This window comes from Euphorbia lathyris, chromosome 6, assembly GCF_963576675.1.
Source record: "Euphorbia lathyris chromosome 6, ddEupLath1.1, whole genome shotgun sequence".
Classification (NCBI taxonomy): Eukaryota; Viridiplantae; Streptophyta; class Magnoliopsida; order Malpighiales; family Euphorbiaceae; genus Euphorbia; species Euphorbia lathyris.
In genome coordinates, this window is record NC_088915.1 from 48130808 (window position 1) to 48153175 (window position 22368).

Here is a 22368-nt window from a genome sequence, read left to right on the forward strand (position 1 = left end):
ATGGAAATTTTCTAGCACTCCATGCAAATATGCAGTGGAAGCATAACTGCCAATAGAGAAAGGCCAGAGCAATATATGGACAAGTTCTTTTTAAAAGAAAAGCATGACTCAGACATGTTCCATCACAAGAGGAGTGGGAAACAAAAGGATTCCCTCATATTAAGCATGGTATATTAAGAAACTTATTGACAAGCCAAGAAAAAGAAGAATTATGGGCCCTGATGAGCCAACTAACCTTTATAGGATATAAAAAATGGATGGGGTTATTAAGTGTGGGAAGTGTCAATAGCCAGGGCATATTGTGAAGGGTTGCAAAGTATGGGTTACTAGTGAAACCCTATGGGAAGAAGAAAACGCAGAGCAACTAGCAGGCAGAGTGGTATCAATGTTTAGGTAATTAACTCTAAGCTCATACCTTGTTATTTGAATTTCTATTTTTAGTATATATGAATTTATATTTGCATTTATTCTTTGCAGTTGGATCCACCAAGAAGAGGTGGCATGCCTAGGAAATCAAATGCCACAAATGCAACCAATGCCACCAAATGCAACCAATGGAACTAGAGGTAGGAGAGGAGGTAGAACTACAATGCCAACGAGAAGTACCATTGCCAACCTAAGTTATGCTACAACAATAGTTTCAGCAACTAGGAAGAGAGTGAATACAACTGCTGAATAGGGACAATTGCATTCACTCGCCTAAGAAGGACTTCTGTTTTAGAGGAATCAGCAAGGAGACATAGGGATTTTAGTGGAAACTTAGATAAATGAAACTAAAATTAGTGAACTTTAAACTCTGTAGGGGGTGTTATACCATTTTGAGCTCTAAATTTCTTATGGATGACTGTTATGCCTATTACGCTCTATATTTTGTATGGATGTTATACCATTTTGGAAACTTTATTAATCTTATGACAATGGATTTTTTGGATTCATTTGGTTTCAATATCATTTTGACAACTATGTTTGTTGTAATTATTTTAGCCAACTGTGTTTGGTTTAAAGATTATGGAAACTGTGTTTGGTTTAAAGAGTATGGCAACTATGTTTGCTGTAATAATTTTAGGTATTTTGGCAACTGTTTTTAGTGTAAAGCCTTTAGGCATTTTAGCAACTGTGTTTGTTGTAATCATTTTAGCCAACTTTAAAGAGTATGTCAATTGTATTTGGTGTAAAGTCTTTAGGCATTTTAGCAACTACATTCGATGTAAATCCTTTGGTCATAAACATTCACACAAACCATAACCATTCACAATCAAATTTATAACCATTTCATAAATATAAGCCTTTGGTCATAAACATTCACATTTACAAAAATAGTAACCATTTCACAAACATTCACCATTCACAATAAATTCCATAAACAAATTCACAAATATTGAATTCCATTACAATTCATTGAGGCATTTACACAAACACCTAAATTGCAAAAAAAATACAATGGCCACAGCTTAGTCAAACCAAGCATTCCATTACCATCAACCTTACAAGTATTCCCTCTATTCAACACAGTACCTACAATCAACACTACAAAACCCCAGCTATCACAAAAACTACAAAAGCCTTGGTAATCCAACTCAATTCCTTTTTCAAGACAACAATTTCAGATTCCAAACTTGTAATTTATTCATTCTTGCGCAAATTAACAATCTTTAACTTCTTCAAACTCTCTCTCGCACTTCTTATGTCACATTATAGTTCCATCTCACCTCACGTGCATGGTAATCGCTTATTTCATCTTCATAGTTATCGATTTTCTGTTTCAACTCCTCCAATGGTTCTCTACCTCTTAAATTAAATGAACAAAGCTTAAATTGATTAATAAGAGTATATTAACCTATATCAAAATTTAGCAGTCTAATTATCAAAACCGTGTATTAACAAGCTTAACTCAGGTTTCTTAAGCACTTATAAGCTTAAGAGAGGGTTGATTCATACCTTTAAATTTTAATATAAATCTCAAGAAGTGGTCTTGAGGAGTGGAGTATGTCTAGTTTTGTCGAACCATTATAAACCTCTATGTGCCACAATTTCTCAATCCATACTCCTTTTAATATTTAAGAAACCTTATTATCTTCTTTATCAATTAGAGAAATTATTATTTCCAGTCAACTACGTTAGTCTCATAAGGTTTTACAAACACTTAGTTTCGCATCGTTTGTAAAACCTATTTTTAAAGGGCAAACCAATTTTTGAGTAAAAAGATTATTTTTGAAGGATATATTAATTTACTCAAAATAGTTTTTAAATACACATATTGTTGGGGTTTATGTCCTATAGACAATTGTTTTAGGATATAAATATCAATGAATAAATTGTTTATTTAATCATTTGTTTAATCAGATATATAGCATTAAAATGTAACTATATATAAAGGCACAAATCTTTCATAAAGAAAGTAATCCTAAGTTTGTTTAAGTAATTATAAAGTGTTCATACAAGCATGAAGTGAGACTGTACTTTATAATAAGATCAATAAACTTAAAAGCAACCCAAGTCAAGTAATATGTTGGCATATTACTGTTGAGACTTGCATGTAACAACGTTTTTTGTCGAGACAGAAAGCTGATCTCACAAGCTTTAGATATTCAGATATCTAGACAGTTACATGGATCCGGTGAATGAGTTCATTAGGATTGGGACCCGACTTGAGATAACAGTATAGATTGATTTATCTAATGTGTCAATTGTTCATCTCATTGGTATTAGTAGGTATAACTAATCCTCAGACTCAAACATTCGTTAATTAGTGATTCTAGATCATGGAGTCTGGTACTTTGATTCTGTGCGAGCACGATCCACCAGGTGAGAGCCTAGGGTGTGTGAGAGAAGGGTTGGGTATCACACAAAGTAATTGCAGAACAGTTAATGTCAGATTGAGCATTCATCACTCCCTATAAGTGGGAGATATATCCAAATGACCGCTTGTGGTGAATTGACTGAAATCCTTGCAAGGTGATACAGTTAAGAGTAGAAATGAACATTTCACTTAACTTATCTTTTCAGAGTGAATTCAACCTGTACAAGTAAAACCGGACTCTTCGTTATATGTAACCTTGACATGTTCCATGGTTATAAGGAATTGACCGACAGGATATAATTGATGAAGGATCGTATTATACTGTACCTAATGCAAAAAGGTTAACGTCAGTTATCAACCTGACTTCTTAATTGCTCTGGGGGAATATCATAGGTTCTGCTAGTAACAGCTCGCGACGGTATTCCGTTATATATATGTTGGAATTAATCGTGATGAATAATTTCAAAGGATATATACGGCTAGTGGCAATAAAGAACCTAATGGGTCGCATATGGGACTTGGAATCGGAGGACGAAAATGTAATTAGTGGGACATACATATATGGGCCGAAATTTGTATTAATTTAGGGATAAATTAATTTGATCAATAATTATAATTTGATTATGGTTATGAATTAAATTAAAGGATTATCTGATAATATTAATTAGAAATTTTTATGTGATTGAAACTCTAATTAATTATCCCTAACATTAAAGGAATCCTATTCCGAATAAGATTCCAATTATTTAATTATCTAACACAATTGGGATTAGGGTTTTGAGAAGTCTATAAATAGACTCCCTAACCCCAATATTTCGACCAACACATAATAGAAGAGGAAGAGGAACCGTTCCGATTTCTGTTAGAGGCAATCATTGCGATTGATATTATTAAGGTTGATTACTGATTAGTTATCTTTTTATGTGTTGTTTCTTTTGTTGTTCGTGATACACGGATTAAGAGTTGTGGGCACTTCATTTGCAACCATAGATAGTTCTTCACCGAAGGTATTACTTTATATCCCTCTTTATATGAAATAACAATTAACAGATCTTGGAAAAGGGAAATAGATAAAATAGATAAAATTTTATTATTCCGCTACGCCTAGGCTTGTCTATTTTCCTTCACATATACCCTATCCACCCCTTCTTTAGGATATAATATAGATTTACTAGTATCCTCAAGATGAATGATATATCTTTTACTTGGGATATAGGACATAGATATGGGTTGTTTGTGAAGGAGAAGCTTATTCGCGCCCTATGATCTGCAAACTGGTTCGATAAATTTATTGACCATAAACTCATTAATCTTACGTCTTCTTACTCGGATCACTCATAATTGTTTTTGGAATTCTTCAGAAAAGATAAGCTTAGGTGGAAATATCATTTGAAGTTTGAATTGACATAAATAAAGGAAGAAGTCTTTGAAGATTTTTTCGAAGGAATGGTTAGCTGACAGAAACATGAATGTTATTTCTAAGCTTTCATATTGTTTAGCTTCTATGGAACAGTATGAGCTGAATTTCCATTTTCTGTTCAATCATAGAACTTATCAGTGTAAGTTTACTCTATCTCGATTACGTGTTAAGGATGATCAAGTGCCCGCGATTCAGTTTCTTGACGCTAAGAATCAGTTAAATAATTTTCTTGAGCATGAAGAAATATATTGGAAACAATGTGCCAACGTTTTTTTGATTAGTTGAAGGAGATATGAACTCTAAATATTTCCATGCATTTATGAATTCACATCGTAAGCAGACATCCACTGACTATTTTGAGGCAATGATGGTAGCCTTATTGTTGATAGACTATAAATAGGTAATCATATGAAGCATTATTTTTTCGATCTCTTTGGTCTTAATTTGAATGCTAATTGTGCTTCTATTAGTGTTTTAAATAAAGTTGTCACAAATGGTATAAATGATAGCTTGATTGCACATTTTGAGTACGATGGATTTAAATGCAATATTTTTCAAATAAAAGCTGACAAATCGCATGGACTGGATGGTCTCAATTTGAGTTTCTATCAGCATTTTCTAGAAATTATTTGGGATGGATATTTTCAAAGCTTTTTTAGGGTGGTTGAATAGGAATGAGTTTCCCACTAATTTGAGTGACATTATTGTTATCTTGATTCCTAAATGTGATAACCTAGATAATATGAAGGACATTATGCCTATATCTATTTGTAACGTGCTTTATAAGCTTATTGCAAAGGTGCTAGCTAACCATCTTTTCTTCCCTGACATTATCTTTGAAAGTCGATGTTCTTTTTTCTCTAGTATAAGTCTATTATTGATAATGCGATGGTATCTCTCAAGGGTATCCACTATATGAATAGGAAAAATAAGGGCATCCTAGGGAATGCAACCTTAGATTGATATCAACAAGGCTTGTGATAGGGTGAATTGGGGGTTTCTAGAGGCTATATTGGTTTGTATGAGTTTTCATGCTAGATGGGTCTCATGGATTATGCTTTGTATCACTACCATTTCTTATTTTGTTGTTGTTTTTAATCACATTCTGGTTGGTCCCATCAATCCTGGTCCGGGTCTACACTAAGGAAATCCCTTATCTCTATATTTGTTCATCTTGTGTGTGGAAGTTTTATCTCAGTTACTTTTGAAAGCTGAAATAATGTTCTTCATGGTTATCACATCTGTAGAGGGGCTCCAAGTGTTACTCATCTGCTTTTTGCTGACAATAATTTTCTTTTCTTTAATGCTTTAGTTGAGGAAGTGTTATCGCCATATTATATAGAGTCTAGGATATAGTTTAGCCCCTATTTATATGCTTTTCTAGCCTTAATACCTTGGTTTATAGTGTCTTCTACCTATTATTTGTCTAATAAGTGTTTTGAGATGTTTCAGGAACAACCGAGCATGAAACGAAGCAAAACGGAGCAAAAAGGCCAAACTGGCAGCACTACTCATCGACACTGCTCGGTGAGCAGTCAACCAAGAATAGAAAAGTCAACATGAATTAAAGATGTTTCTCGGCGAGCAACGACTGAGAACTCAATTATGTTTCCTACAATGATTCTACTTCAAGAGTTACGTTCCGATTCAACCTCAGACTTCATGACCCGACTTTGAAGAGGAAGAGAAGACCTAAATGGACTAGGAAAGGTGACCTCAAATACTATAAATAGGAGGCTTATGCTATGTATTAGGTAGTCAGATTCAGATTATCAATTAATTACCATAGAGTAGATTTATCTTTAGTATAGCTCAATTCTATTTTTATGTCTTTATATTCAGTATTATTTCCATTCTGTTATTAGTTTAAGATTAAGCAAACTTGACATTTAATTGTTTCCCACTTTTTATGAATCAAGTTCAGTTTATTTGATTTCAAGTTCCATCTTCCTTCACCTTATTCTTGAATCAATAACTCTAAACTCGGCAAACCAAAGTTCTTATTCAAACCATCCTATTATGCCTTCATGTATTAGCTCAAACATGAGCTAAGACACTTTAGGCGAGGATAACGGTGAACCGTGCTTAGCAAATAGGAACCATTAAATAAGTGATTAGGTTGTGTTGTAGAAGTAACAAAGAATTAACTAAAAATAATGCTTACCTCTATCTAAGAAACCTAACCAAGTAATTGGATAGGGAAGTTGATGTTGAAACACCTTTCCACATGATTTTGATTTGACAAAATTATTTATGTGAATGATAAAAATATTCTAACACATTAAATTTAAATGCTTTGATTTATTCACACTAATGTGTTTGTTCAATGTTAAGATAATTGATTTGTAAGACATTAAGACAAAAAGCCTAAAGGCCCATAAGAGGAAGTCAAGCCCAAGTCAACAGATCAAGACCTCACGGCCCAGGAAGACAAAACGCAGTCGTATCAAGTAAAACACCAGCTTAGTATGAAGAAGGATCGAGAAGCCTTCGACCAAATAGCTTCAAGATGAAGCTGATGAGTTGAGCGACAAGGTAGTCAGGTCAGCGGCAAAACAGAACCAACTTGGAGACAAAGTATTTCTACTTTGGGTAAAGCTCAGAAGACGTAGTAAGCTGTCTGGAAGACTTTACTATAAATGTCGAAACATTCTGTTCATCTGACGAAAAGCTGCTGAGCACTGCCGTAGACAGAAGATACAAGAATTTCATTGGCCAATGACACTGAGCACGTCTTGAGTGAAAGCGACAGGAAGCCGTTAGCCTCCAACGGTTATTTCGAAATTTGAAATCACCGGTGCTTGAAGTGTCACTATAAATAGGCCTTTCAAACGCTTCATTCGATGCAGATCTTCAATCAAGTCGAAACGCTGACCAAATTCATACTTGAAGTTCTGTGAGAAAAGCAAAGCAAATCTTACACCATTTCCAATCATTGTGTAAAAGTCTAGAGTGATTTCATTCATCTAAAGTGTCTTAGCAATTGTTATTTAGGACAAACACTTATCATTTCTAGAAGAATAGAAAGGAGAAGCTGAGTACTCGGTTATAGTACTCAGCGGTAGTTAAAGGAGTGAATAGAGGAATAGAGGAAGGTACTCTTGTATACTCAACTTCTGTTGTAAAAGGTTTCATGTTCTACCTTTAAAGAGCTCAGCAGAGGATTCAAAAAGCTCGGAACGAGTTCCTGGGACTGGACGTAGGCGGAGAGGCCGAACCAGGATATGTCTGCTGAGTAACATATTTCTAACCTTTAAACTCCTTTATATATTGCTTGCTATAAAAATGACTAAGTAACGAACTCACACTGATTTGTGTGCACTAAGAAGCTGAGTTCAGGAATAGACTTAAGTGTTATCTCCTGACTCAAGGAAAGAAGCAGACTTAGTCACCAGTTGACTAAGCTTGTGTCTTAAAACTACTTAGCGCCGCTGTGTAAACCGTTTCTCAAAGAAAATAAGTCAGCCTTAACGGACAAAATTTTAAATAGTTCCTATCCCCCCCCTTGGAACTAACCTTGTCACGTTATACGGGACCAACAGTTGAATTGTGAAACCCAATCAAGTAAACAAGTCAATTAAGTAGATTAGTTAACCATATACCTTAACCGGACAGTGCGGCTTCATGGTCTAGGTTATGACTTAGCATTGGTTTTCATAATGTCTAATGCCTTCAAACACCATTAGGGATTTTGCCTAACCAAGCATCGGCCTAATAGTGTTTGAGGTAGATCTAGTAGTTCATGATCGAAATTACTATTTCCTAATGAAAAATCACCGTCTCGAGTTAAACTTTAATTTCACGCAACGTACACTTATCGATTCTTATGAGTTAGCATGGGGATCCTAAATCCTAGTCTCCCATTTATTCATTTAAACATATTAATTGTTCAATTGCTTATCTAGTTTAATTGCTTTATTAGTAGTTAAGATTACCGACTTAGCATGTTTAAATCAACCCTTAGACAAAATAGAATTCGAGTACGAGTAAGGCACTAGATACTAGTCTCTGTGGGATCGATATTGTTCTTCGAAACATTTACTACTTGATACGATAAAGTTCGCTTGTTCTTAGAGTTAGAGATACGTTTTATCATTATTAGGAAGTAAGGTGGTGGTAGATATATCGTTTCTCAATATAAATGAGCTTCAAGACATTCCATTAATCTAAATAACTTGGGTATCTTCTTTAGCTCGAATGTGAAGGCGACCTTAAGAAATTATATTTGCTCCTTCCTAAGTGTCTCATATTCTCTTGACATGGGTCGTTATACGGGTATTCCTTCTCTAATTGAGAGCTCTAAAGGTCCATATTTGGCTTCTTGAAATACAGGCTCCATAAAAGATTTAACAGTTAGGGTTTAAAGTTTATGTTTAATGCCAGAAAGTACATTGTGATTAAGTTTGTAACTCAAGTTCTTCTTACCTATTGTTTGAATGCGTTCCTCTTACCTAGATCCATATGTGATAAGCTGCAAAAGATGATGAATTCTTTTTGGTGGGGTATGAAGAATGATGGCGCAAATGGAATCTTTAGGCCAACTAGTTTATAGTTTATGTCGGGATCGTGATAAGGATGTTTTGTGATATCATAATCTTCATAACTTCAACCTGTCTTTACTTGGTAAACAAGGATGTAACTTATTAACAATCCATATACTTTAGTGAGCCGAATGTTCAGAGAAAAATATTTTTCAAAATGTTCTTTTCTTTCCTCTAAATTGGATAATAATCCTAGTTATATTTGAAAGAGTGTTTCGAATGCCTATTTGGCTCTTAGCCCTGGTCTTTGATGAAGCATTGTTAATGGGGATAATATTCATATTTGGAAGGATATTGGTTGGTTAATGATTTTAATTTTTATGTCCAATTAACGAATAATATTGTTGATGGGGAGGCCAAAGTTTCAAATTTGTATGAGGGAGGAAGGAAGTTTTGAGACCATAATCTACTTGCCTATACTTTTGTTCAAACGGGTAGCGTGATAATTCGAAGCATGATGGTGCCTTTGTAAAAAAATAGATAGAGTAATCTCACATTTTTCAAGGGATGTCACGATGGTGGTAGAAGGATTCTTTTTGCCAACTGGTCTAATTTATGTCGGGATATTGATAAGGATGTTTTCGAGTATCGTGATTTGTAGAACTTCAACCTATCTTTACTTGGCAAACAAGAATGAAACTTCATTAACAAGCCACATACTTTGGTGAGCTGTATGTTCAAAGCAATTTTTTTTTCAATGTTGTTTTTTTCCCTCTAAATGGGATAGTAATTCCAATTATATTTGGAGGATGCGAAAACTGCCCATGCAGTTCTTAGCATTGATCTCCGATGGCATATTGGTAATGGGTATAATATTCATATTTGGAAGGATCTTTGGTTGGTTAATGATTCTAATTTTTATATCTAGATAACGAATAATATTATTGACAAGGAAACTAGAGTTTCAGATTTGTTTGAAGGAGGAAGAAAGGTTTGTGACCATGACCTACTTGCCTCTATTTCTATTCAAACTAATAATAACGTGATAATTTGAAGCATGGTGATGCCTTTGACCAAAAAAGAACTAGATAGATTAATCTGACATTTTTCAAGGGATGGAGTTTACTTTTCAAGGTCTGGGGTACCGAGCCTTTATGCAATAAACATAAAATAAATGTGTGGGGAATCAACTTGTTGAAGTTGGACCTCCTGTTTAAGCTTATTTTTTTTTTGTATATAAAATTTTCTTTCAATACTTTCCAACTCGTTCTAAGATGGTGGCTAGGAAACTAAATAAACCATTGACATGTGTAGTGTCATAATGATGTGGAGCATTTGTGGCATCTTTTTGTCCAACACCCTTTCAATGTTGATTGTTGGCGGAGTGCTGAGCTTTGTGATCGAGAACATATAGATTGGGTTGTTCGTGTATCGGGCGTAGCTTGGTCCATTTGAAAGCAGATAAATAATAGACTCTAGAATGAAGAAATCCTTAGTCTTGCTGTTGTTGTTCAGTTGGGTTCCCACTTGGTTCAAGAATATAGAGATCATCAACAAGAGCACTTAGTTGGCCATATAATTAGACTATATATTGTTGTTTGGGAGAAACCAAAATCGGGTTTTATCAAATGCAATCTAGATGGAGTGATCTTTAACTCTGAAGCGATAAGTGGTTGTAAAGTATTAATAAACGAAAAATGGTGTGTACATCACCTGCTACAACTCGTCTACTAATAATGGATTTTTCCAACTAAAGTTGTAGAAGTTGTAACCCTCCATAATAATATTCAGTGAGTTTTGGATCTAGCCTTACATAATATTGGTTTTGATATGAATTCTAAAATTGTAATTGATAGCATTATCTCGAAAGATCGAGATCTCTTAAGACTTAGGTGTTTAATCCAAGAATGTAGAATTCTCAGACATGTGCTTTTTTTAGTGAATTACTATACCTAGCCACAAATTCCTACCTCTAGTCTCGGGAATTGACCGAACTACCCTTTGCATAAAAATTGAAAAAACACAAAACCTCTCAAGAACCCTATACACTCTTTGATCAAATCCGGACTAATTTTTGAACCAAATCATGGATAGTGACAGAGGCCGTAAAGGGAAAGCGAAAATGGTAAGATTTACGGTTTTATTTTGTTGATTTACGCTTAAATTTGAGATCTGTGGGATGTTTTTGAAAATCGCCAGAATCGCAGTCGGGCGTATGAACATCACGCCCGACCTGTGGTTCCGGCGTAAGAACATCACGTCCGACCAGTGGTGCGGGCATGATGGCCACATGCCCGCACCATAGGTCGGGCGTGATGTTCAAACGCCCGAACCATAGGTCGGTCGTGATGTTCATACGCCCGACCAGTGGTTCGGGCGTGATGTTCATACGCCCGAAGGTGTTTTTTTTAAAATTATATTTACATTATTTACATTTAAATTAATTTAGTGTAATTTATAATTTATATGTTACAATTTTAGATTAACTTAGTGTAATTTTTTGTAGACGGAGCGGCCTACTAGGGGTGGGAAATCCATCCCGTCATCTAGATATGGACGACGAGGATGATACACCATGATATACGAGATTGCGTGGTATTGATATGTCTGGTCGTAGGCGGAGAGGGGCTGCGACGGAGCAGGTGAGGAGGGGGCCGATTGTGGATCAGCTCGATATTCATGGATCAGAGGAGGCGGCGGATTTTGGTGACAGAGAGCCTGATAGCGATTCTGTGGAGGACTACCTAGATGTGGTAGCCCAGGTACTGCGACAGTCTGCAGCTGCACGTGATCGCGAGGGTGAGGATATCGATGAGCAGCCGATCCTGGTTAGACAGCCGACCCAGCGCATAGGAGGTCGCTTTGCGAGTACATGTATTTTTTAGTATAATTTTATAACTTTAGTATAGTTTAGTATAATTTTATAAATTTAGTATAATTTTAATATAATTTAATAGTTTTAGTTTAATTTTAGTATAACTTTAGTATAATTTTATAACTTTAGTATAGTTTAGTATAATTTTAGTATAATTTTATAAATTTAGTATAATTTTAGTATAATTTAATAGTTTTAGTTTAATTTTAGTATAACTTTAGTATAGTTTAGTATAATTTTAGTATAATTTTAGTATAATTTAATAGTTTTAGTATAACTTTAGTATAATTTTATAAATTTAGTATAATTTAATAGTTTTAGTTTAATTTTAGTATAATTTAATAGTTTTAGTTTAATTTTAGTATAATTTTAGTATAATTTTATAAATTTAGTATAATTTTAGTATAATTTAATAGTTTTAGTATAATTTTAGTATAACTTTAGTATAATTTTATAACTTTAGTATAATTTTATAACTTTCAGGGGCCAGCAAACGTCCCAAAGCTAGTGAGGACGAGTACTGGATTGTTAGTAGACCGGTGGATGGTGGTCCCGTTGATGGTTCCGTGATTCCTAGTTTTCTAGGACATGTTGCCTCACGGATGCTGGGAGGAGAGCTTCGATCGTTTCTGACATGCTACAACAGATCAACAGCATGCCGGGATTTGTGGGTGTGGTTTTCTGGTGCGTCACCCGAGGTAAGAATAATTTAGTTTGTCAACATTTATTGTAATTTTTATTTTTAACTATAAACCTAAAAAACATTCAGTAATTGTATATGTGTCATTTTACAGCTGAGGGATATGATCGAGAAGACTGGATTGTCTCACCTTCCACATATCATGTTTACGAACCTTGACACTCCGCTGTTGACTGCGTTCGTGAAGCAGTGGCAGCCCGATACGAACTCCTTTCACATGTCGCTCGGGGAGATGACTATCCAGTTGCATGATGTATGGCAGATTCTTCGAATCTCGATCGACGGTGCGATGGTGTCCGAGACTCCCACTACTGACCGGCTGCATGCCATGTGCATGATGATGTTCAGGGTGGATCGGGAGCAGCTTCTGTCGCCGACCCGACATCTCTGGAGTGGTGGAGGTGTATTTGTTGATGCTGTACACAAGCTTGTCATCGAGGGTAGGGATGACGCTACTCAGGCCACAACGTGGATGTGTCTTATGCTCGGATCCACTTTGTTTGTTGACAAGAGTGGAGATAGGATTAAGAAGGAAATCTGTATTTTATTTTGTCTAAGAGACATCTGTATTGTCTAGAGACATCTGTATGTCTAGAGACATCTGTATGTCTAGAGACATCTGAATGTCTGGAGACATCTGTATTGTCTGGAGACATCTGTATTTTGACAACCAGTTTTTTGGCTATAAATATCTTCAATCCTTCATACCTTTTCACTGACTGTTTTAATTATTCAAATACGTTCATAGGGAAATTAGTGAAATTTCTATCATTAATTTTATGTTAGGGAAATCCTAGAGGAAACTTAGTCAGAAACCCAATAGCAATTGATAGTGGGGGCTAATATTTCCTTAAGGACAGTGATTAATCACGTCCCTATTTTATGTTTGTGATCCCATATTTCTAACAATCTTAAGGAAATATTATGGAGAACGTGCTGAAGAATGTTGGTGATGCTGGTAAACTTGATCGGTTTGATGGGACGAATTTCACTCGTTGGAAGGAGACTATGAAATTTTTTCTGATCACTCTGAAATTTTTTTACATTCTGGACATTGATTTGCAATCTATTCCAGAACCGAGTGACAAAGATACTGATGGAATTGTGGCTGAACGTAAGAAGCGAGAAGAAGACGAGGCGCTATGTAGAGGATATATTCTGAACCATCTCTCTGATCGTCTTTATGATTTGTACATTCCTGTATAAAAGGCAAAGGATATATGGATATCACTGGAGATAAAGTATAATTCAGAAAAGCAAGGGGCAGATAAGTTTATCACTATGAAATTTTTTGAATTTACTATGAATGATTCTGCATCTGTACTTGACCAAGTCCATGAATTTCTTATATTGGCCTCTAAATTTAAGGATCTTACTATAGACATTCCAGAGAAATTACTTGTGGGGGCAATCATAGCCAAATTACCTCCAAGTTGGAATAACTATAGAAAGAAACTGTTGCACACTTCTGAGGATTTTAATTTGGAACAAATTCAGAAGCATTTACGAATTGAAGAGGAAACTCGAATTCGTGATAAGAAACATGATGTTGCTTCTAGTTCTAAAGTTAATTATGTCAGTAATAATCAGAAGGGGGGCAAAAAGAGGAAAGGAAATTATCAGAATAATCCCAACAACAACAAAAAGTTTAAGAAGAATTTGTCTGATGTTGTTTGTTATAATTGTGGTGAAAAAGGACACATCAAAAGATTCTGTAAGAACCCCAAGAAGAAGGATAGCAAAAATCAGAATAAGAAGGAGAGTGAGGACAAAGCAAATGTTGTTGAACATGTTGACAATAATGAAATTATTGCCATGGTTTCTGAGTTGCAAATTGGTATGATCCAAGAATTGCATATGGCATCTCTTACCATAAACAATGATTGGTGGTATGATTCTGGTGCAACTACTCATGTTTGCAACAACAAAGGACTCTTCAAGACTTATATTGATTCTTCTCCAGACCATGAAGTTTTGTTGGGTGATCATCATTCTTCCAAGGTTCAAGGAACTGGGATTGTTGAAATTCAGTTTACTTCTGGAAAGAAAGTTATTCTCACAAATGTTCTTCATGTTCCTCAAATTAGGAAGAATTTAGTTTCTGGTTTTATGTTATGTAAAAAGGGGTTAAAGGCTGTAATAGAATCTGATAAAATAATTTTGTCTAAGGCTGGAGCATTTGTTGGGAAAGGTTATGTCTGTGATGGAATGTTCAAATTGTCTATTAATAAAGTTGAGAATTCTGCTTATTTTCTTGTGCATGCAATTGAATGTACTTCTTTTCATTTGTGGCATAATCGTTTAGCACATACCAATTATAGAACCATGAAATATATGTCTAAAAATGGAATGATATCTTATGGTAATGATCATGAAGATAAATGTGAGGTATGTGTTCAAGCAAAAATGAAAAAGGAAACCATTTCCTAAAATTGAAAGAAGTACAGAAATGTTAGAACTTATTCATTCTGATATTTGTGAATTTAATGGAAATTTAAGTAGAGGAGGTAATAGGTATTTCATAACTTTCATTGATGATAGTTCTCGTTTTACCTATGTTTATTTGTTAAAAACAAAAGACTAAGCATTTGAAATGTTTAAATGTTATAAAGCCATGGTAGAGACACAAAAGAATAAGAAAATTAAAATTCTACGCAGTGATAGAGGTGGGGAGTATTTTCCTACAGAATTTTCTTCTTTTTGTGAATCTAGTGGAATTATACATCAGGTTAGTGCTCCTTATAGACCTCAACAAAATGGAGTTGCTGAAAGAAAAAATGGTGTTTTAGGGGATATGCTAAATGCAATGCTTGTTAATGCAAATTTGCCACTTAATTTATGGGGAGAAGCTTTGCTAACCGCATGTCATATACACAACAGAGTACCTTCTAAGAAATTTAAGGTTTCACCTTATGAAATTTGGAAAGGAAGGAAACCTAATATAAGTTACTTTAAGGTGTGGGGTTGTGTTGCATATTACAAGGTCCCAGATCCTAAGAAAACTAAATTAGGACCAAGGGCTTTGAAAAGTGTTTTTGTGGGCTATGCTGAAAATTCAAAAGCATATAGGTTTTTGGATTTGGATTCTAATGTTATAGTGGAATCACGAGATGCTGAATTCTTTGAAAATAAATTTCGTGGCGATTCCACAGGAACAGAAACCTCAATAGCACCACAAATTTCTTCAAACTCAAATGGGAAAAGAGTTGTGCCTGATTCTTCTAATGAACCAAGAAGAAGTGAAAGAACTAGAAAAGAGAAGAATTTAGGTCCAGATTTTATTAATTCTCAAGCTATTCTCTTTCTGGTGGAAGGAAATAGAAATGGGGTTACTAATAAAATACCAATTGTACTTACTGTAGAAGATGATCCCAAAACTTTTCAAGAAGCAATGGCTTCTAGAAATTCAGCTTTTTGGAAAGAGGCAATCAATGATGAAATGGATTCATTGATATCAAACAATACTTGGTATATTACGGACTTGCCTCCAGGGTCCAAAACTGTTGGATGCAAATGGGTATTCAGGATTAAGTATAATACAGATGGATCTATAAATTCTTTCAAAGCTAGATTGGTTGCACAAGGCTTTACTCAAAAAGAAGGGGTAGATTATTTTGACACTTATGCACCTGTAGCTAGAATTTCATCCATTAGAGTACTTATGGCTTTAGCTTCTATTTTTGGTCTATGTGTACATCAAATGGATGTGAAGACGGCTTTTTTAAATGGGGATTTAGAAGAAGAAGTGTACATGAAACAACCTGAGGGTTTTGTTCTCCCTGGAAATGAAAATAAAGTTTGCAAATTGGTTAAATCCTTGTATGGATTAAAACAAGCACCTAAACAATGGCACGAAAAATTTGATTCTGTTATTTTATCAAATGGTTTTACTTATATGTTGATGACATGTTAATCTGTGGAACCAATACGAAAGGAATTGATGAGACAAAGACCTATTTGAGTTCATGTTTTAAAATGAAAGATTTAAATGAAGTTGATACTATCTTAGGTATCAAGGCTATAAAACATAGTGGGGGTTTTGCGTTGAGTCAATCTCATTATATTGAAAAAGTGCTTAATAAATTTGAGCACTTAAAGTTTAAAGAGGCTAATTCCCCTTATGATTCATCTTGTAAACTTAGTAAAAATGAGGGAAGAGGTGTTGCTCAACTTGAGTATGCTAGTGCAATAGGAAGTATGATGTATGCATCACATATTACTAGACCAGATATTGCATTTGCTGTCTGTAAACTTTCTAGATTTACGAGTAATCCGAGTCGTGAACATTGGAAAGCGATTGGTAGGGTTTTAGGTTACTTAAAAAGAACCAAAAACCTTGGATTATATTATAATAAATTTCCAGCAGTTCTTGAGGGTTATTCAGATGCTAGTTGGATAAATACTATCGGTGATAGTAAGTCCACAAGTGGTTGGATTTTTATGCTTGGTGGAGGAGATGTTTCTTGGGCTTCAAAGAAACAAACTTGTATTACTCATTCCACAATGGAGGCTGAATTTTTGGCCTTAGCAGCAGCAGGAAAAGAAGCTGAATGGCTGAGGAATATGTTATTAGATATTAAGTTGTGGCCACAACCGATGTCAGCCATTTCTTTGAACTGCGATAGTGAAGCTACTTTGTCTAAAGCTTATAACAAGATATATAATGGAAAGTATAGACATATTAGCTTAAGACATTCATATGTACGACAGTTAATATCAGACGGGATTATAACTGTTGTATATGTTAAGTCTTGTAATAATTTGGCAGATCCTTTCACAAAAGGACTTCCAAGGGACATAGTATATAAAATGTCCAAAGAGATTGGTTTAAGACCTATATGATTACATCAGCAACAACAGAAACCCAACCTATGTATAGTATTATCACTATGTAAAGGTTCAATGTGGTAAAAACAAGTTGTTGATAACTGATTGATATACTAACTATAATAATAAATTATATAGTATATGATTATTAGGGTGAGTCTTAGACTCTTAATGAAGCTTCATATGTTGTATTTGAACTTCACCTATATGGACAGAAGGAGTGGTGCCGCTCCTAATGAAAGTGTGGTCTACTTTTATAATTGTCCATGAAGTCTAGGATGAGCGCATGGCCATAATAGTGCTACCATTTCTATGAACGTACGTTTATATAGAAGTTATGTGTGTGATACTTCCGGTATAACAAAAGGGATTATGGCTCAAAAGCGGCAAGCCGCCATTAAAGACTAATATCTAACAAGGATTAGGCCGGCCCATCTTGCTGAGGTTTACGGCGGCATCAGAGGGGCAGCTGGACTTTCATGGGGGTCTGCTACACTTGCCACATTGTACCGACAGCTGGGGGATAGCGAGCAGAGGAGACTATTTTGGTATATACGGATGTTTGACCCTACTACATGCGTGGATATACGAGCATTTTCTGGTATTCCAGCCGCATAGACTAGCTCACGTGATCCCAGCTGACCATGCCCGTGCACTAAGATGGGAGGTCGGGGTACCAGGCAAGATGACCGCCCGACTAGATACCATACGCGGGCAGCTGGACCGTATGACGGTAGCAGAGATATTTTATAAAATTTTAGAATTAATTTAAGTATTATTTATAGTATATTATTATTTATTATTGAGTATTATTTTTGTTCAGGTGACGTGGTTGCCTTATGGTCCTGTCCCCGATGATGATCAGCTTCGAGTGTCCTACGCCGGTTGGATACGGTGTAGAGACATCGCCGAGCCGTATATGCCGGATTGAGCATTGCGACAGGTCGGATATACTCAGCCTATCCCAGCTGAGCGTATTAGACCTGATAAAGCAGTACGACCATGGAGGTCTTTATCGTACAGGCTCACGCATTCCTCTGTCACAGTTGAGGATACCTGGCGGAGATTTTCATCGGCTCGAGGCATTGATTGGAGGAGATGTCGACCAGTTGGATACGATCCCACTACCTGTGATCCTGCTTACATGGACTGGTATATGCGACATTCGCATCCTCATCTCCTTCATGCACCACAGGATGGACTGGTCCAGTATGCTCGCGCCAACAACGAATTTGTAAGTTTATTATTATTTAATATTATTTTTTTAGTATTAGTTTATATGTGTTTATTTTTTAATATTTATTTATTTTTTTTTGCAGTGGATTAGCTGGTTGTGGCGTGTCATCCAACTAGCGGCTACCCACCGATCTCACGAGGATGCTCCACGCATTAAGAGGGAGATGGATGAGTTTATGGACGCGTGGCGTCGGGCGAACTAAATTATTTTAGTAGAACTTTATACATTTTAACACTTTTGATATTATATGTACTCTTTTATGTTTATTAATTTTTAGTTTAATGTTTATGTTGTTAAAAGGTAATCCGAGCCACAAATGCCGTAATTTTTATTTCTAAACGGATAATTCGAGTTAACCACAATCATCAACAAATTTTTTTGGATTTATTCATGCGGGCGTGAGGTAATCACGCATCACCACTGGGTGAGGCGTGAGGCTATCACGCCTCACCGTAGGGTCGGACGTGATAGCCTCACGCCTCACCCAGTGGTGAGGCGTGATTACCTCACGCCCGCGTGCCGGAAGAGGTATTTTTTCCCTCATTTCCCACCTCAAAGGGTATTTTCGTCATTTCATGGGGCTAGAGGTGGGAAATTGGGGCTAGGTTTAACAACACCTTTTTTTATCCTAGGTTAGCGAATGATGGTGCACACGTTATACCTTGTTCTTCCCATTAGTACACTAATCTATATTCCTCTTAAGTTTTTTAGAATTTGTACTTTTCAAGGACTTAGTTCCCAATTTGCAAAGAATCCTAGTTTCCTCTAAATAATAATAATAATAATAATAATTTTTTGTTTAAAAAAATATTGAATTAACTTTTTTCTTCAAAGACAATAATATTGAATTAAAATTTATACCAGAAAATAACATTTGACTATTTAGTGTAGGTTTAAAATGGATTAAAACCTTATTCGTTAGTATCTTTTGTTGCAACTTTTACAAATATGGCTTGAGAAAGCGGAAATCTCCATAACCCAAGTCAACGAAGACAAAAGTCTCTCTTACGTGGCAAGTAATCATTGGTTGGAACAGCGTAGAGTCACGGTGAAATCTTGTTTCCTCTCCGACTCATTGAGGAATGGCTGTTGCTTTAGTGAGTGTATGTAGTCTTCTTGTTTGCGGATTGAGGGGAGAATGAATAATAATGCCCAATAACAACATAAACATATGGCCAACTCTTCTAAACGCCTGCTCTGCATAATAATTTCTGTGCAATTCTTCATATTTGCTTCTTCTACTCCACTTCAGGTACTTCTTCACTTCTTCAATTTTTCTCATTAATCTTCAACAATAAAATAAAGCCCTAATCTTCCCCCAGTTCATGTTTTCCGGTTTTGTGATTTAATTGGGAGGTTATTCATTTTCGTGTTTTTCATTTACTTCAGGATTCCAAAGATTTTGCAGCTGAAAGGTAGCGTCTCCGATTTCTTTATTTTCCTTTCTGCTCAAGATTACTCCGGAAACTTTTGTTTTATATTTCACGCGATTCAATTCAATGGATTCCGAAATGGGTTTCTTTACTTAAAGTAAATCATAATGCAATGATTCTTTTTCAACCCATGCTCGCTCTAGTTGACTTGTGTACTATTATGCTCAGAACTCAAAAGAATCAGCAGGGGAATGCACATGAAGTGCATTGTTCAAGAGAGAGGAGCAGGGCAGCATGGAAAATAATCGAAGAGGTGTTATATAATTTCTTCCTATTAAACCTGTAACTTTAAATAACTTTATCCCCATTACATTTGACTTTATTATGTTTGGTGCAGTATTTGATGCCCTTTGTGGAGAAGGAACATTATCAGATTTCCACCAAGTGTAGACTTCACCCTGAAAATGACATCTATAGAGATCAAGAACAACATAAGATACATGATGATGTGAATGATTGGCGCTGCGGGTACTGTAGAAAGGCATTCTATGATGAGAAGTACCTGGATAAGCATTTCGAAAACAGACACTCTGATTTGTTGAATACAGTAAGTTCAACTGATTTAGTTTCTTTCTATTTTAACCTACTACCTTTACTTGCTGGCACTTGGTTTCAGCATTTTTCTTTGAGTTCGTGTGGACAGCATGATGGTAGGCTATTCAAAGTTTACTTGCTGTTGTGGTCTGCTTGTTGATATGGATGGTTTGTTTATAACACAAATTGAGTTTAAGAACAGATTGGTCCTGTAACAGACATGGGAGTGCCTTAAGAATGTTATGCACTTTGTTTCATTGGATTATAGCTACTGCATGTTTAAAAGCAAGAGGTACTACCATAATGAACTCACTCCAATGCGTTTGCAACTTTATCTTTGAATTGGCCTCTTTTAGCACAACATTGTAGGTTATGATTTTTCTAGAAAATAATGGAACACCAATCCTCTTCCCTTGTTTATCAATGTTCTGGAATGGGAATAGTTGGATTTGAATGCACATGTCATGCAATGTCTTGACAAAGAAACCACAACAACTTGTGGAATATATGTAAATTTTATCAGTCTTTTTCCCTTGATTTAGGTCAGGGAAAACCAAGAATCCTGTATGTTCTGATACCATGTTTAGCTCAAAATCCCAATTCTCAAAATTTCTATGCTATGATAGAGCTACGATACTTGTTTTGTTTGGTATAATGCATACGTTGATTATGGAGCAGTCAAGTGGATATGGCACAATTTCACTTGCTTGACCAAGATATTTATGTGCTTTGACTCTTGCAACCCAGTCTGAGATGGGATGTTCTAATTTGTCGTGCAAAGTTACTTCCTTTAGGCATTGCCAGCTGTGGCCTATCTGATTTGTTCTTTCGTAATTCAAACATGTGATGCTTGTCCTCATTCCAGAGTCAGAGCAAGTGCTTGGCAGATTTATGTGGTGCATTACATTGTGACCTGGTAATGGATTCAGCAATCCGCAAGAATTGTAATTCTGCAGCTGTTTCCAGGAATAAACATCTTTGTGAGGTGACCTCCTATTTATACTTGCATATATATCAATCCCTTGGTTATGTATCTTATCAAGATGATGATTCAATGCAGAGTCTAGCTGGTAGTTGTTTTCCTGTTAACCAGGGTCCTTCAGCTCATCGTCTTAATGGTACAATTTTCTGTTTGAAATTGGAAAGGTTGTTATTTGTTGGTTGTGGTGCTTATCATGTTGCTAACGGATATATATATATATATATATATTTTTTGAATTGGCAGAGATCTTCTTGCGCCAATTTTGTGATGCCCACACTTGCACTAGACATCATAAACCATTTTCAAAAGGAGGCAAGGTAAATAAACAAAAAACTAAGGTAAATTGGTTCGAGTGATGTAAAGTGGATGAGATATTGTGACAAAGGTTCTATTGTGTAGTAAAACTGAAGGCAATGAGCTAGAGAGACTAGTCGTTGGTTCAATTCCTTTTGTTATCAAGCCTGCAGCTGCTTGCTTTCAGTTTATGCTTTGACTAAATGACCAAGATATATTTATCTCTAATGTGAAACATTTCACTATTACCAGGAACTGTCCATTCGTTTGTAGTTAGAATCATCCGTGCTTATTCTGTTTTGCTGTTGTAATTGTGCAGAAGCGAACTAGTATAGTGTACATTATACTTTCTGTCATGATTTTGATGCTGCTGTCGCTTTTCTACGTCTTCTTGTATTTGTACAGGAGGTATGGCTATTCTAAATTCTTCAACTTTTTAATTCTCTTGCTGTTTTCAAATGGTTTCTAATGTTTGGTATATTATACTAAAAGGGGATTTAGAAGAGGCTCTCAAGTGCTGAGGCGCATATCAAAAGGCGGGCAGAAGAAGAAGCCCACGTAGATGGTATTCTAGGATAAACAAAATGATCATTCTTGCTCTTATGACTTCATGTGATATCAGCATTCATTCAATATACCTTTTTGTACCCTGAATTTCGGGATAGAGAAACAATATAGCAAAACCCAACAAGAGGAAAGTGTATATTAGCTTGTGATGTAATCTAATGAAACATTCTTATGTTTTCTTTTCTGAATACGAATTGACAAAAATATATTTTGGAAAA

The 22368-nt window shown here is 35.6% G+C and overlaps 1 protein-coding gene across 1 annotated transcript; it reads left to right on the plus strand.

The window, feature by feature from the left end:
* Positions 1 to 19357: 19357 nt before the first annotated feature.
* LOC136232058 (uncharacterized) lies at positions 19358 to 22368 on the plus strand. Its single transcript, XM_066021102.1, has 9 exons — positions 19358 to 19592; positions 19730 to 19755; positions 19942 to 20026; positions 20111 to 20320; positions 21173 to 21292; positions 21368 to 21425; positions 21533 to 21606; positions 21903 to 21991; positions 22076 to 22368. Exons 1-9 carry the CDS (start codon positions 19512 to 19514, stop codon positions 22143 to 22145), a joined length of 813 nt encoding a protein of 270 aa, XP_065877174.1. The 5' UTR covers positions 19358 to 19511; the 3' UTR covers positions 22146 to 22368.

Excerpts from the sequence above, each read along its gene's own strand:
- LOC136232058 (XM_066021102.1), top strand. The coding sequence starts at position 19,512 with ATGGCCAACTCTTCTAAACGCCTGCTCTGCATAATAATTTCTGTGCAA. Across the intron at positions 19,593-19,729 it reads CTTCTTCTACTCCACTTCAG|GATTCCAAAGATTTTGCAGC; the intron begins GTACTTCTTCAC and ends CATTTACTTCAG. Across the intron at positions 19,756-19,941 it reads AAAGATTTTGCAGCTGAAAG|AACTCAAAAGAATCAGCAGG; the intron begins GTAGCGTCTCCG and ends TATTATGCTCAG.